The sequence below is a fragment of the Labrus bergylta genome, chromosome 6 (genome assembly GCF_963930695.1).
Source record: "Labrus bergylta chromosome 6, fLabBer1.1, whole genome shotgun sequence".
NCBI lineage: Eukaryota > Metazoa > Chordata > Actinopteri > Labriformes > Labridae > Labrus > Labrus bergylta.
In genome coordinates, this window is record NC_089200.1 from 28534190 (window position 1) to 28550139 (window position 15950).

The window sequence follows — 15950 nt, forward strand, 5'->3', positions numbered from 1 at the left end:
CAAGTGACTATGATTAGTGTGAGTGTATTTATTGAACGTGTCATTAAAAACATTTTTAAATCATGGCACACCTTTGTTTGAGTACGAGTTTTACATTTCAGGATAATAAAAAAAAAGACACAGGATGTCACTAATTAATAAACTGAGCTAAGTTTTATGCAAATATATAAATGCACTGTTAACGTTTAAAGTGTACCCGTTTATAAAGCGTTACAAATAATTCATCTAGTGGTTGTTTGGTGTAATAATATCTGTAAAACCCACAATTTCGAGTAACTATAAACGCAACCTTTGGACTTGTCCCCGGCGCTTACCCGGAACAACAACAGTGAGGAAGTTCCATGATTTGTATTTACAGTCTATTATGGTACTGTATTAATGTCAATTTGAGCTTGTTGTCTGATTACTCAGGCGACGTTAAGAGATACAACTTAACAGTCTACAATATAACTTTTCTTCATGGGTTCCCCTGCTCGTCTAAGACATTACATGAATGACGATGGACCATTCATTCTGGACGGCGGACTAGCAACTGAACTGGAAGCGCAAGGAGTTCATTTACAGGTAAAACATTACATACATATTTATAATTAAAACCACAAATTGGCAGTATTATCTCTTCTATATTTATGCCAACAGCATACTAAATTAAAGTGAAAGTGTTGACCATGTGATTCAGACTGGCTTTAGACACTGTATTCAAACTATCCTTTATGAATTAATGTAAATGAAACGTGGGAATTCAGAATGAACTACTACTAGGCTGGGTCTTTTTTAAAAATTGGGTTAAACTTAAAGAAGTTCATACATATGAAGCACATACAGCTACCTAAACACCAACAATGAAAGCAGACAAAATAAGTCGTAAAAAAATTAAACAGTATAAAGGAAAATAATAACAAATACACCACGTTAACATAAGTAACTTAAGACAACAAGGTACTAAAGTTAGATGGATAAGTAAAGTTAGATGGATAAGTAATGGAAAAATAAATTAAAGATTTAAGGTCAAGGTGTCACAATCATTCATATAAGTTGGGGCATCAATCCTGCAGAACAACATTTTTTAATATAAAACTTACAGTGACTCTATGATATAAAAATAGTCTTGACTGCTTCAGACTTCTCTAAAGGTTTATGGAGACCATGTTATTACTGAGGTTGGTCCTGAATACTGAAAAGAGCAGCTTAGAGCCATTGAATTTACTTTTGTGAATAGGACATTTAGCTAATAAAAGATTCATTATAAAGAATGCACATTTGTCCTGTGTCTTAAACTCAAAAGTATACAAAATTGCAAAAGGAAAAGCCTGTAGGCCTAATGAAATATGTTTGAATAAAAATAAACAAACGTGAACAAAATATTTCTGTCAAAGAGCGTTTCCAAAAGTGGTTAAAACGGTAGGGAGCAGACCCTCATAGGTCTTTGTGCATTTATCAAAGATCCTAAACCTGCATTACACAGATTGTGTATGATTGTTCTCGTTAGCTATTCAAGTGTGAAAAACAGCAAATGATCCATCTTGACTCTGTTAAGATTGTTAACTAATGTACAGGCCTGTTAGAAGGATTTCCATGGTAACAGACACTGACAGTGGGTTTCAACTGACTAGAAAAAAAAAAGACAACATGACCTAAAATAATTTTGTTAAAGTAGAAGAATGGCAATCATAGAAGGACAATAAAATAAGGCAAAGTCAAAGTAATAATACAATTATTTAAAAACACTTCATAACAAGTAAAAGGTCTTCATCCAGTGGGGTCTATCACCTCAATATATCCAGCAGGTGGCGCCAGATGGTCTCTTACCTCTGATGATTACTTATCAACATTATCTTCTGTTATTATTTTGTCTCAAGAAAGTCGTCTTTTATGCCATGAGACTTAATGCGTATATTCTGAATTAACTTTTACACCACTAATCTTTTAAGTGATCATAAACCAAATTATTATAAAACTATTATCCAAATGTTTATTTAAAAAATACCACCATGTAGTATGTCAAAGGCTGATTATTTTTTAAATATATGATGCCACTTATCCTTTCCAAGTGATAGTCGATATCTGTAAAATAATGGAAAAAACGTGTTGTCCACATTTATCCATCAGATAAACACAAACAGATTTTAGAAACAAGAACTGAAATGTTTGTTTTTCTTGTTCTGTTTGTTTGTTTCACACATGAAGGGAGATCCTTTGTGGAGCGCCAGGCTCCTGCATACAAATCCCCAGGCCATAAGAGACGCCCACTACAGGTAAGGTCCATGTAAAATATCAAAGCTGCAAAGATCAGTCGACAAATTGATTGAACATAATAAAAAATAATAACTGTATTTATATAGCACTTTTTTAAAACAACTTACAAAAAAAACAAGCAAACAAAAGTAAGAACTACAAAAATGAATGAGTAATAGAACAGAAAAATAAGGGAAATAAACAGGTGTTTGAAATAAAATCAAGATAATTATGCCTAATCAAAGAACAAGGACCCAGTGATTAAACTCCTGACCCCAACCTCTAAGAGAAAAGGGAAAACAGTAAAGAGAATGTGAAGAGAGAATGACAGAAAGAGGGGAAGGCAGATCCATGGCGAGAAGCCAGTTTAGGCTTGAGCACCTGTTCTGACAAACAGACGGCATGTATTCACATTATTCAATTCAATTCAATTTTATTTGTAAAGCACATTTCATACAAACATAAACTCAATGTGCTGTACAGAAGAAAACAATAAACAAACACAATACAAACTCATTTAAAATAATAAACAAAAACAAAGAAAAAACATGAAAAGGATTCAAGAGCTCACTTTAAACCAAAACATATTTGTAAAAGGAGCATGCACCATCCCATACAACACATAGAGTGCTCACAGGAACCATGCACCAGCCATATGTACACACACACACACACACACACACACACACACACACACACACACACACACACACACACACACACACACACACACACACACACACACACACACACACACACACACACACACACACACACACACACACACACACACACACACACACTAGCAACCAAAGGCACAAGAGAAAAGCAATGCTTTAAGACCACTCTAAAAAGAACTTAAAGTTTCTACAGACCTCAGGTCAACGGGTACTTTATTCCATAAAACTGCACCATGGTGACTAAATGCACCTTCACCAGATTTAGTCTTGACTTTTGGTAAGTTCAGCAGACCCATATCTGCTGATCTGAGGGATCTTATTGGGTTTTAGTGAGTGAGTAGGTCTGAAAGATATTGAGGTGCCATTCCATGTAATGTTTTGTAAACCAGAAGTTTTTGTTTTGAATTCAATTCTGCAGTGAACTGGAAGCCAGTGAAGGGTTTTTAGGATCGGTGTGATGTGTTCTATTTTCTTTGTCCCGGTTAGCACTCTGGCTGCAACATTTTGGATGAGTTGGAGTTTTTTTATTGATTTTTTGAAAAGTCCAGCATAGAGGGCATTACAGTAATCTAGTCTGCTGAATGCATGGACCAGTTAGTCGGAGTCAGATTGGGTCATGAAGAACCTGAGTTTGAATATGTTCTTGAGATGATAGAAGGCTGTCTTTGTAATAGCTGTAATGTGCTTCTGAAAGTTTAGATTTTATTATGTGGTGATCGTACAGAGGTAACAGTAGTAATTATTTAAAAGGTGATATTTCTACAGGTATCTCCTCAGTGGTTCTGATGTCATCACAACAGCCACATACCAGGCGAGTATTACAGGATTCATCAATCACCTGGATGTGAGCTCTGAACGAGCCAGAGAGCTCCTGATGTCTGGAGTTCATCTGGCCAGAGAGTCCGTAGAGAGATTTATCTCTCAAAGTCATATGACAGGTACAGAACAGAGTTTAAAGCTGTGAAACAGGCTTTATCTGTAATATGTGTTGCTATTTTATTGAGTTTTGTTCATTTATCTCTAAAGGGCAGAGACGTCTTTTGGTGGCAGGCTCTGTGGGACCATATGGAGCCTTTCTGTGCGACGGATCAGAGTACACGGGGTCTTATGCAAAAGACATGAGTGTGGAGGTGGGTAGCTTCTAACAGCTAAGACTGTGTATTTAATCATGCAGGTCTTATTACTTCAAAAGGTCAAAATCAACAGAATAGAGAAAATATAACTTACAGAAAAAATATCTACCAACAGAACAAGGACTGTAAATTCAAGTATAAATATCTAGCATGAAAAAGCTCAGGGTATCTCAACACCAGGGCCTCACAAACTGAAAATAATACTTTTTCTGATACAAAGAAAATATTTAAGATGATTTTTTTTCTTAGTATGAAGGAAAATGTGTCTGTAATTTGCACCAAATGCGTTTTGACGTCTTGAAAAAAGAGTGTTTACCCCGGAGTTCACATAGAAAAAAAGGATATTGTTGTTAAAAAAGGAAACTGACTAAATGTAAATGAAAAATGGACTTGAGCTTGTATTGCGCTTTTTTAATCTTCTGACTACTCAAAGCGATTTTACACTGCATGTGACACCTATTCACACACTGATGGCAGAGGCTGCTATGTAAAGTGACCATCAGGAGCAACTAATTCCATTCATACCGATTCCTACACATTCATACGCCCCTGACGAAGCAGCGGGAACAACTTGGGGTTAAGTGTCCTGCCACAGGAGCAGAAGCTGGAGATCGAATCCCTGACCTTACAGTTAGAACTCGCCCGACTCTACCAACTGAGCCACAGCCGTCCCTACTTGTACCAGAAATCATGATTGGCCTTCTTAAAGAAATAAAAGATTCACAGATAAATGTGTGTTGCTGCTAAATGTATGTAAAAGTCAACAACAATCTAGTTATATACATTTTTTTTAAGTGTCTAACTGAAGGAAGGAAAATGTCTCGGACAAAAACAAACCTTGATTCAAGTTTTTTAATGTACCTAGATTTTCACTTTTTCTGTCTTTGATGATCTGTGGTCAGATTGATTGGCTGTGGAGGTAAAATGTATTTATTGGGTGGAGGTGTTTTTTTTTCTCTCTTCAAAGGATCTTAAAGTCTGGCACCGGCCTCAGATCGAATGTTTAGCAGCAGCAGGAGCCGATCTTGTTGCTTTGGAGACGATCCCCAGTATCAAAGAGGCAGAGGCTCTGGTGGAGCTGCTCAGAGAGTTTCCAAACTCTAAAGCTTGGCTCGCCTTCTCTTGTAAGGTAACCACAGCGGATCATCAGTTTTATAACAGCTGATTTATTAGTCACCTGTCAAATAACTTGATGTTTTCTACCCCGTCAGGATGAGAAGCATATATCAGACGGCAGCCTGTTCACGGATGCGGTGCAGGTTGCTAACAGATCCCCTCAGCTGGTTGCTGTCGGACTAAACTGTTGTTCACCCGAGCTGGTGGAGCCGCTGCTGGACTCTGCCGGGTCTCTGCTGAGCCCGGACCTGAGCTGGGTGGTTTATCCTAACAGTGGAGAGGATTGGGACAGACAGCAGGGGTAAGTCCAAAGTCAAGTGACATTCAATACTTTAATACTGAACACTTTTAGGACTGGGAAGGTAATTCATAATCCACTTCAAGAGACGCTGTTTCTTTCAGTCTTGGTGCACATGTGCTTTGTTCTTGTGTTTGCTGCTGGTTGTCCACCAGTGCACTTTGTAAACACTTATTTTTAGACATCACATGTTGTTGTTGTTGTTGTTGTCGTTGTGTGGAATCGTTGCCATGGCTTAGTGAAATCTTGACTTTTTTTCCTCCACAGGTGGCACTCTTCAGAGAAAACAGCAGCATCAATACTTAAACTGAGTCACACGTGGAGGACACAAGGAGCTGCCTTGATCGGTAAGCTGGACTGTTTTCTCTTGTATTGATTTTGTGTTTTTTTTAACCTGTTCCCTCCTTATATTATACTAATGATTTTCTCCCTCTCTCCCAGGGGGCTGCTGTCGTATCGGCCCTGCTGACATATCAGAGTTAAGACGGGAGCTAAAGGGAAGCTGCACGCCTGCAGTGCAACAGGACTGAACATGTGACTGTTGTAAAGAAAGACCTCTGCTCCAGGAGTTCATATAAATCTGAATTTATTGTAAAATGAAATAAATAAACAACTACATCAAATCACAAACATGACTAACATGTTGGATCAAAAGACAAATGGCACAGTGCAGGTGTCGTGACGAGAACAAAGTGCGGCTGAATGGAAACATGAAAATAAACCATGCAGGTGTCGACTCTCTCAGGTTTCACATTCTGATTGATTTTCAGGGATTGAAGGATTCCACTTTCACTTCTGTACAGCTCGGCTCTTTAAAAAACAACTGAGATCATCATCTATGTAACAGTCTCATTGTAGGTTTCACAAAGCACTACGAAATGTCAGCTGCTTTCACAACACTGAAACTGGACAGAGTTTTCACTGAACTGAACAAACCTCACTAGACACAAGCGGGTTCACCTGTACGATGACATATGGAGGAGTGTCGTCTTTGAAAAGAATGTACAGCCAATGGGTTTTTAGACAGCGCTGGGTGAGTAAAAAGTGCACTTTTACAGGATCGCTGCGGGTGGTTTGTTATAGAAGTATAAATAAGAGCAATGTTTGTGATGATTAGAGGAATGAGATGAAAATAACCCTTCAGTGTGCTCGTCTGAAAAACACATCATCCATTGTTTGTTGGGAAAAATAACAAGAACAACTTACGATGCAGCGGCCATGAGGTTAAAAACACAGCAACTATCCATGCACAGCTACATGTTTGTTCTGCTTCACTGTATCCAACAAATGAAATAGTAGATTGATATCCAAATGGATGGCACACCAATCTTGCTGTCACAAAGATGTTTACTGATATAAAATTGTTAATGTATTTTACTGCAAAAAAAAAAACACAAAAAAGTGTCAGAAGAAATCTGTAAGAAAACAGACTCTACATCTGTCCTACTTTAGGTCGGTCCAAAGACAAGTGCTTCTTATACTGAGTAGGGTTTAGGGCCAAAAACTACAAAGATGGCTGCTGCAGATGTGAAACATTCTGAAACTGTGATCACATCAGTACTAAAAGAGCTCCACGGGTTAGCTTTCTATTCTGGCAGCCGGATACTATGTCTCACATTTGGTTGCCCCTGATTGATTCTAGCGTTCAAAGTCAATTTAGTCAGCTAAAACAAAAAAAAAATTAACTGCAAGATATCAGACTTATCCACATGTTTTAATTGTCCATTGGGTGCCAAACTAATGAGAGCTAGAACATGGTCCTAAAAACGAGTTAATTCTCCATCTGATAGTCTCTAAAACATGATTTGTATATTTAGGTGCAAATCTGTCAATATTCTGTTTTCCTTACATCCACAAATCCCATGAAAGACCACAACCAACAATGAATGATCCTTTCAGCAAGTATGTGTGTATTGGAAACTTGATGTAAGATCTTTTTCTGTACTAGTACAGAGCTTTACTTTGGCCTGAACCTGCAGAAGCACTTCACTGATGCCATGAGGCTTTGAAGCTATTCACTTTTGCATTGTAGCTAACTCTAGTTCATCCCTCATGTGTTGTCCTATCCACTATAGAAAGTCTCTGGAACACCAAATGAGTTTTAATCTCCCATTGACATATTGTCCCTAAAGACGTACAACTTCCTGAGTAACATTTTATAAAAATTACAACACTCTGCTTTTTGAGTCATTTTTTTAAATGACTACATATTTATTTTTAATGATCATGTTTTTTTTTTGTTCACTTATAGTCTCATTATTTACTAAGCTGAAGGTGTCTTTTGTCATTGAAAAATCTCTGAAAACAGTGTACAAGAACTGTTTTGCACCAAGCACCAGGCAGGCGAAGTTAGCATTTAGCATTTAGCTTGGGAACAAAGTTGGTAAGTTGGTTTGTATGAAATGCTTGTTCACTGAGAAGAAAAGCGTTGCACTTCTGTCCTGTCTCTATGGCAACACATTGTCTGTTGACAATGACGCCTGTATGACCCACACTGCGTCGTTACTTTTTACTGTATGTTTTTTATTTTAGATCCTTTATTTCCCGATCAGACACGGAGCAAGAGTTCTTTGAGAACTACACATACTGAGTATCTTTTTTCTGTCTGCATTCGCACCGCCATGGTACCTACTCTGAAAAAGGATCTAAAAAGGTTCCTCTTAACGGCATTCTAGGAACTAAAATATTTCATAGTCCCAGCGGTGCGGAATGAATAAAAAACGGTCCAACGGTTCTTAGAACTATGAAGAACTTCCTGCGGTCCGAAAACGCCTAATATTGAACTACTAATGCTTCTGAACACTTATTGTGCAGTGTATCTGCTGGAAAACGAGTTGCAGGTATAAAAAGTAAAACGTTAAAGTTGTATAAATAGCTTTATTGCCTCAGATATGACGAGAAAGTCAGACATTACTGGTTTTGGTTCTTTGCACGGGATTTGTTTGCTTGAATAAAGAATAACAGCAGACCTCTGTAATGTCTGTTATTGAACCCTCCCTCTGTCTGTCCTGTTAAACCTGTTCAGTGTGTGATGTCTTCCTCCAGGTCGCTGTCAGGTGAGCTCCTCTGTCTGTACTCTGCCGTGTTGGACTGACGTTTCCAGCTGCTGTCTTTCTGGCTCCCCATGCTGTGCGAGCGTCCTACGTTGGCCAGGCGCTTGGATGAAATCCTGTCATCTGTTTCGTCGGAGGCGTGGGCCCGCTCTGTGCCGGAGTGGTGATAGTCGTGTCGCAGGTTCTCCAGGTTCAGAGCCCAGGGGCCGAGTTTCTGCCAGTTAACTCTCTGGAACGCCATGATGCAGTGCAGGTTACCCCCCACCTGTGAGACGGGACATTGTTTTAGTCTCCATCTGACCCGTGAATATAAACATTAATCACCTTATTTAAAAAAAAAAGACAGGAGGGAGATGGAAAACCTTTTTGGTTTTGCGACGTTGGAGGCCCCTCTCGGTGTGACGGATGTCCAGGTATTCTGGGTTTTGTGTGTTCAGGTCCGTCACAATGTCCATCCATCTGAAACAGAGAGGCTTCATGACAGACAGCTCAACTACAACTCATCATAGCATATGACAGACACTAACAAATCTTACTTTTTACAGTGTATAGCTGGATGTTTCCTACTGGGTTCACCAATCAGGATCCAGTACTCCATTTCATTTGTGGGTAAAGTGCCCCTTTGCACAAACAGAGAGAGACACTGATCAGTACAGGTTGAAATAAAATGTCAAGTCAATGATTAACTTCTCCTTCATCACCACGCTGCCACTGCCAAGAACAAGGACGGGCTGCAGCTAAGCAAGCGCTCTCCTCTGAAGGTGACTGGCTGCAATCTGCCACCTTTCCATGACCTGTTGGCCTCAAGGACCCCAAGGTGTGCAAGTGAGATTGTGAACAACCCCCTCACACTCTGGACACACACTCCCTTAAGACTCTTTTATTAATGTTATCTATGTTGTTGTTTTAACATTTTGCACTGTGCTGTTTCAACATTTCTCTGTGAAGCCATGTTGGCTCCAGACCTGTATGAATGGATATAGGTACTGTATATGTAACTGAGATGTGCTGAGGCTGTGGCTTCTTCTAGAAGGAAGCACTTCTTTAGGCTAAACTTTGAATAACTCTTCCTGTTGAAATATTGTTGTTATTTCTAGTCGTGCTCAATTTGGTCTGATGTCTCCCTCCCATGTGCGACTTGATTGTGAACATGGATGTTTGCATGTCTGTAAGTATATCTGGATAGCATTGTTTTTCCTTTCTCTTTTAAAAGGTGTAAAGGACTTTGTAATGTTGTGTTTTAAAAAGTATTAAATGAATAAAATGTACATCAGACATCACATACTTTTCTCATATCATTCAGGCTTGTGAACATTACTGGTTTGCCTTGTTCAAAGACTTTTTAATATACTTATAATGGATTAAATCATAATGAAATGAATAATAAAAGGAATTCATTTTTTATCAAAGTGTTGTGACCTACCTGTATGCCTTTGCTGCTTTGAGTGGCGTCGCTTCAAAGCCCACTGGGCAGAAGTAATGGTTCTGGCAGTGGTAAATGTAGGCCATGGACTCATCCTTTAGCCCCTGGGTTAGTTTCATCAGCGCTCCTTCAGCTGAAAAGATTTGAGTGCTTTTCACTTCTGTTTCATCTCTCTGTGAGTAGACATACAGTTCACACTGAACCACACTGCAAACCTCGACCTGTGTGTGATAACTCACTCGCTGTGTGCAGCTCACCTAACCAGGTCTGCACACACACATACCTGTCTCTCTACATGAAGTTTCCCTTTAATAATGGTCATAATTATTTCTATTTATATTAAGTCCATACAATAATTCAAAATAGAATCAGGAGGATTTGGGGTTAAAAAAATGTATTCATGTTTTCCTTGTCTGTGTCAAACTCCAGATATAATGAATCCTGCAGTGGTAGATGTTATTTTGCTGGTTAACACACATTTACAATACAAAACCAATGTGGTTTAGTTAAGTGTCAATTTAAGGGAACCCTGCAGACAAAGGGGTACCTTCATCTTTTTGCTGATTTTGTCCTCTGCATGTGCAAGAAGTGTTTTGTAACCAAAACCCTCATTCTGCTTTTTATTTTATGATGTATGCTTACTTGAGAAACCTTGCTGTGGAAAATATAATAAAGTCAATTTCTATGTGTAGTTAATCACTTTCTCTGACACCCACCCTGCGGCAGTGATTTCAGCCATTAAAAATAATCAAATGGAAGTAGTCAATCTTCATGTCGACGGCCCCATTTGCTTTAGTAGCTCATATAGATGCAGCGATATTAATTTCAGACTATTTCATAACAAGTTTAAAAACTCCTCTTAGGAGCTTTAAGGTGAAATAAAGGAAACCCCGCCTGCTTGCTTGCACCCCGCCGTGGCTATACTAAAATGTTTAAACGGGCTTTGAAATGAAAAGCAGTATGTTTCACAACACAGACTGGACTGTCCAGGCACCTCGAGGGACTCACCTGTCTCTCCTGCCGTCTTGTGTTTTCCATGTGGTTTGTACAGAATGTAGGAGCAGCCCCGCACTCGGAAATTGTCGTTGATTTGTCTGAACCACCTGTAAGAAGAAACGTGCACTGATTACTGAGCTGAAAACATTTTCAAGAAATGACCGGTTTCTTTAAAGGATAGATTTGTTTACCGCATCAGAGTGGCATTGCCGGTGAAAGGACCAAACTTGATTTCTTCAAAGGGCGGCTGAAAACCCAGAATTTGCAGAGCCTCCTCCTGAGAGATTGGTGGAAGGCTAGCAAGAATAAAACATATCACAAGTGTGTCTGGCTGTGTTTTTATTCAATAATCAGATAAGAGACATTGTTTGCTGCTCACCTCCCTGCACCCAGAGTGCTATAGAGGAAATTCCAGCAGGACACCAGAGACGAGATCCCACATGAAGTCTTGTACTGCGGCCGACTGATGCAGTACCTGAGGAAGAAAGTAATGGAAATGCCACATGGAAACTTCCATAAATCAGATCAGCTTGCAAATATTTGAGAACTAAGATCTTTCTCACATCCTGATTTGAATGGGGTTTTACTGTGTTTCCACTTTAAGACACTAAATATTACATTACCATCTTCTGAGGTCGAGCACTTTTCTCTGTTGGATCTCCTCCAGCGAGGCATGAGGAGAGACGTCCTGCAGATTACGACTGAATCTGTCCGAAGATTTCATTTTCTTGGTCATGCTTTTCTTCACATTGCCTGAAAAACAGCCCCAGGTAAAGCCCACACTAAAGAGAATTCAAAACAATCTTTCATTGTATTTCAGGGTTCATAATTCCATACTTTTCTGTGAATTCAAACTACGAAAAGTTACAATTCTTTCAATTCCTGTCTTTAACAAATATCTTAAATTTTTGAAGTAGGATGCCAAATAGCTGCCCGGCTCATTAACAAGGAATCTACTGTCAGTGCTTGGACAACCTTGCATATATTGTGGCCAAATAGTCCACATTCCTTTTCTTGTTTTAGTTAAGAAGTGAAAATGAGAAGAAAAAGGTTGCACAATTGAAATTTTACTACACCTGTGGAGCTTTGTTTATCTGTGTCATCTATGGAAACACTGACATAGCAGGCTGCTTTGTTCACTTTTTTTGATCCAACAAAATAACACAAACTACTAAAAAAGTAAACAAACTCACTTAACTTAAAAAATAATAGCATGAAAACATTTGGATTTTTTACATACTTACCCAATAAATAATAATATTAAATACAAATAAAATCTAATTCTATTCTCTTCAAAATTCAGTACTTTTCAATAAGATCTGTTTTAAAATGATTCAACTAATGTCGTTTTAATAGATAGTGTCTAAAAGTAGCAAAGCATAAAAATATTAATAATCTCCTGTCATATTTTTAACCACAGCTACTGTGAGCTAAGGACAAAGAGCACTGTCTAAATTATACAAATACATTGGCATAGTTTGGATTTCCAAAATGTTGCCAACATGCTTCAGCTGTTTCAACAGTGTGCAGGAGTTAGCCTGTATCTTTAGGTCATTAAAAATGACACTTTAACCAATATCTGATGCCACGGACCTTGTTTTTTTGTTGCTGTGGTACCAAAACAGGTATCAATATCATTTGGATTTTACTAGTTACATTGAATACTTTAAGATTGAGTATTATGAGAACACTACTACATATATCAGCTTAGAGTGAAGCACAATACTGTGCATGTTTGTGCAAGTTTGACTTTTATTTCGACCTGTATACAGACATCAAACAGGCTTCTATGATGTGCTTTTCTTACTTGTTCTTGTTTTTCTTGTGAGCACAGCATTGAAGTCTGTAGTATCAATCTCCCAGGCCAAGATAGGCTTAGTGTTGGAACAGGACACCTCCATCATGTCATTGTCCCCGTCTGATCCAGCATGGCTCCCTCCAGACTGGCCAGCACTGAAGTCAGTAGACGGTTTGGGCTTCAGCAGCGAAGGGCCATCACCCGTCAACCGGTCCATGGCTGTGTTTGGGGGTCGGTACACAGAAGCAGCCTGGTTGAGAAGAGCATAATCGGAGCAGACTGTGTAGAACTTCTCACGGGAGTGTGTGACCGGGCAGGTCCAGGGCAGGTGCAGCTCAGCACTGGAAGCCCTTCTTACTCTGGCAGCATCTCGGATGATGGAGCTCATCAGGCCGTGTTCCTCTTGTCCATCGGGAGGCCTCTGCAGCCCTGACGGTTCTGCTGGCCCAGAGAGGTTTGCTCCTTGACCTTCTGATGTGTTAGGCATTGAATGGCCACTTTACTATAACGGATGACTGTGATGCTGAATTTATAGCTGTCGTTTCCACCTGGAGAACAGAGGACAGGCATAATAAGAAACTACAGATATATGAGAGGATGACAGAAGAGACAACACACAAACATCTGATCACATTAAGGATCTCTGTGCGTTTTGTACAAATGAGAGAGGAGCATGAACATTATCTTGAACCTACAATACATCACCTATTATAAAAGCAGGGTGTCTCGACTTTAGTTAGCTTTGGGCTTAATGAACATTAACTAACATTTCACCTGTAAACCAAACAGCCTACAGTGGAGATGAACGAGATGCACACACAGCTACATGTACACAGTTGTGTTGTGTTGTGGTTAGCAAATGCAAACACGCCCAGCTGTTCCGTTATCTCTTTTTAAACCTTACCTTTTGCAGTATCTGAGAGCCAAACAGGGCAGGAAACTGGAAAAACAACAAGCTAGCCGAAAGTCATTGAATTGAGGTACATATTTGTATAGGCCATCATAAATTGATGGATTGTAACGCCGAGATGTCTTCTTAACTCGTTTCCACTTCCTGTGCAGCTCGGTCGGGCTGTACCATTCTAGGAGTAACGGGGGGGGGGGGGGGGGGGAATAATTAAATCTGGATAAGAAAATAAAAATCCTTGTGAAAATGTTGAGATCAAATACCGGCTACATTTTCCTCTCGATACTGATTTTTTTGTTTTGTTTATTATATTTGTATTAACTTTGACTTATCAAATCACATCAACGTGTTGGAGTAAACCATCGGATGATCCTCCAGTTGTCACCCTTCAAAGTGTAGGCTACTCCACAGACGAAAGGTGAAGTGTGGTCACTAATATTCTCAGACAGTTATAATTGCTCTTACGGCGTTGAAGGAGCCTACAAACTGTTGCCATAGTAACGTTTAACCAGAAATATTGGAAAAAAACGTTTTTTAGTCCTCTGTACAAATTTGCGCAACTTCCAAGTTGAGTGAGCTACTATAACATAAACAGGTGAACAGAAAAACTTATTAAAAACTTACTTAAACGTTTATTGGAATGTGCTATATCTATTTGTTTGTATTTTGACTATGACAAATGAAGCAGTAAGTAAGTAAGTAGGCTAAGTAAGGTTTATTTATATAGCAGCAGGTCCTCCTTGCCTATGAGGGACAAAAAATTATTAAAGTATAAATAAATAAATAATTAAATAAACGCCTCAATATATATATATATATATAAATAAATGCAACAATTAATATAAAAATTAATACATAAATACATATATTCATATATTTATTGATGTATTTCTGTGTCCATGTTGTACAAGGAAAAGTAAATATGTAAATTAAGTGGGCCATCCTAACATTACTGAAGTAGGATTGGTCAATTTTGAAAAACAGACAGAAGCAAATTTACATATATACTTTTCCTCTTACAACATGGACACAGAAATAAATAGATGTGTAACTGTAGAAATACACTAATAAATTAATAAATACATGTACAAATATATAAATAGCCTTTTTCACTAACAAAGTGTATTTATTATTTTTTCATTGATGTATTGTTTTCAGCATTATATATTTATTTATATATTTATTGATGCATTTATTTAATTATTTATTTATTTATACATTATTGTATGCATTTCTCCCAACATTTATTTATTTATTTATTTATTTAAACTTTAGTCATTTTCTGTCCCTCATACTTGACTTGCATCCTCTATTATCTAACTTTGATATATGGTTTCATTTGAAAATCCACTTAAAATGAAGTGCATCAAATTTTTACGAGAATCATATCAACAAGTTTCAAATTCTGGATTGGTGTCAAATCTACAGCAAACATAAGCAGACCGTAACCCTCCCATAGACTGTCCCTCCTCATAATGAACCATAATCAATGATGACGTGTCTGTCTGTGTAGGAAAGAGGACTCCTTGGTGGGAGATTCTTCTGTTTGGACCTACGGGAACAGGGAAGTCCTACCTGGCTAAGGCAGTCGCCACAGAAGCAAACAACTCCACCTTCTTGTCCATCTCTTCCTCCGACCTCGTGTCCAAGTGGCTCGGGGAGAGTGAAAAGTGAGGCCCAGCTTCCTAACATAATGATAAAATACAGCAAACAGAGATTTAACATGTGTTGGTTCTTTCTAAAGGTTGGTAAAGAGTCTGTTCAGTATGGCCCGAGAACACAAACCGTCAATCATTTTCATCGATGAGATCGATTCTCTCTGTGGCTCTTGGAGCGAGAATGACAGCGAGGCAGCACGAAGGATCAAGACTGAGTTCTTGGTGCAGATGCAGGGTGAGAAGCAGGAGATAACCTGAAGTAGCTGTTGTTTTGTTTTGATGAGGTGTTTGAGATGTGTTTCTCCTCTCAGGTGTCGGGAACGATAATGAGGGAATCCTCGTGCTGGGAGCCACAAATATACCATGGACACTTGATTCTGCCATCAGGAGAAGGTAAGTTTAACTTTTCCTTTTTTTCACAAATATCTTATAAAGACATTAAAAGGAGGAATTTGCTGCTGGGAAGATAGATTTGTCAAAATGTGCTCCATAGCCAGAGAAAGTCCTTCTCCTATGATAACTATCACGATGTGCCTGATGTGCCAAAACATGCAGTACTTAATGATTTGTGAAATCTTCTGAAGTGTAACTGCTTCAATGGCATCATGTTAGCCCAGGCGGCTGGCTGCTCTTCTGATCTCAAAATCTGTTTT

At 38.7% G+C, this 15950-nt stretch overlaps 2 protein-coding genes and 1 long non-coding RNA gene across 3 annotated transcripts; 2 read left to right on the forward strand and 1 right to left on the reverse strand.

Annotated features, from left to right (window-relative positions):
- Positions 1-280: 280 nt before the first annotated feature.
- On the forward strand, positions 281-6203 carry zgc:172121 (uncharacterized protein LOC337599 homolog). The gene is made up of 8 exons (XM_020631267.3): positions 281-564; positions 2188-2255; positions 3681-3853; positions 3942-4045; positions 5016-5177; positions 5260-5465; positions 5730-5809; positions 5904-6203. Exons 1-8 carry the CDS (start codon positions 460-462, stop codon positions 5990-5992), a joined length of 987 nt encoding a protein of 328 aa, XP_020486923.2. The 5' UTR covers positions 281-459; the 3' UTR covers positions 5993-6203.
- Positions 6032-13805, reverse strand: LOC109982152 (basic immunoglobulin-like variable motif-containing protein). Its single transcript, XM_020631240.3, has 10 exons — positions 13637-13805; positions 12742-13280; positions 11558-11687; positions 11314-11409; positions 11126-11230; positions 10947-11041; positions 9939-10071; positions 9052-9135; positions 8878-8974; positions 6032-8780 (listed from the first exon to the last, which is right to left on the reverse strand). The coding sequence occupies exons 2-10, from the start codon at positions 13217-13219 to the stop codon at positions 8484-8486; spliced, it is 1515 nt and encodes a 504-aa protein (XP_020486896.2). The 5' UTR covers positions 13220-13280; positions 13637-13805; the 3' UTR covers positions 6032-8483.
- Positions 13806-15180: 1375 nt separating this feature from the next.
- LOC109982261 (uncharacterized) lies at positions 15181-15692 on the forward strand. The gene is made up of 3 exons (XR_010666520.1): positions 15181-15309; positions 15384-15532; positions 15609-15692. It is a non-coding gene; the product is annotated as an uncharacterized lncRNA (long non-coding RNA).
- Positions 15693-15950: the final 258 nt, after the last annotated feature.

What these genes read in the sequence shown, in the direction of transcription:
- zgc:172121 (XM_020631267.3), top strand. Translation starts at nt 460, where the DNA reads ATGGGTTCCCCTGCTCGTCTAAGACATTACATGAATGACGATGGACCA. An exon ending in ATAAGAGACGCCCACTACAG is followed by an intron (nt 2,256 to 3,680) that starts GTAAGGTCCATG and finishes ATATTTCTACAG; the next exon opens with GTATCTCCTCAGTGGTTCTG. An exon ending in CAAAAGACATGAGTGTGGAG is followed by an intron (nt 4,046 to 5,015) that starts GTGGGTAGCTTC and finishes CTCTCTTCAAAG; the next exon opens with GATCTTAAAGTCTGGCACCG.
- LOC109982152 (XM_020631240.3), bottom strand. Translation starts at nt 13,219, where the DNA reads ATGCCTAACACATCAGAAGGTCAAGGAGCAAACCTCTCTGGGCCAGCA. An exon ending in CACAAGAAAAACAAGAACAA is followed by an intron (nt 11,688 to 12,741) that starts GTAAGAAAAGCA and finishes GCTGTTTTTCAG; the next exon opens with GCAATGTGAAGAAAAGCATG. An exon ending in AACGTCGCAAAACCAAAAAG is followed by an intron (nt 8,781 to 8,877) that starts GTTTTCCATCTC and finishes CCCGTCTCACAG; the next exon opens with GTGGGGGGTAACCTGCACTG.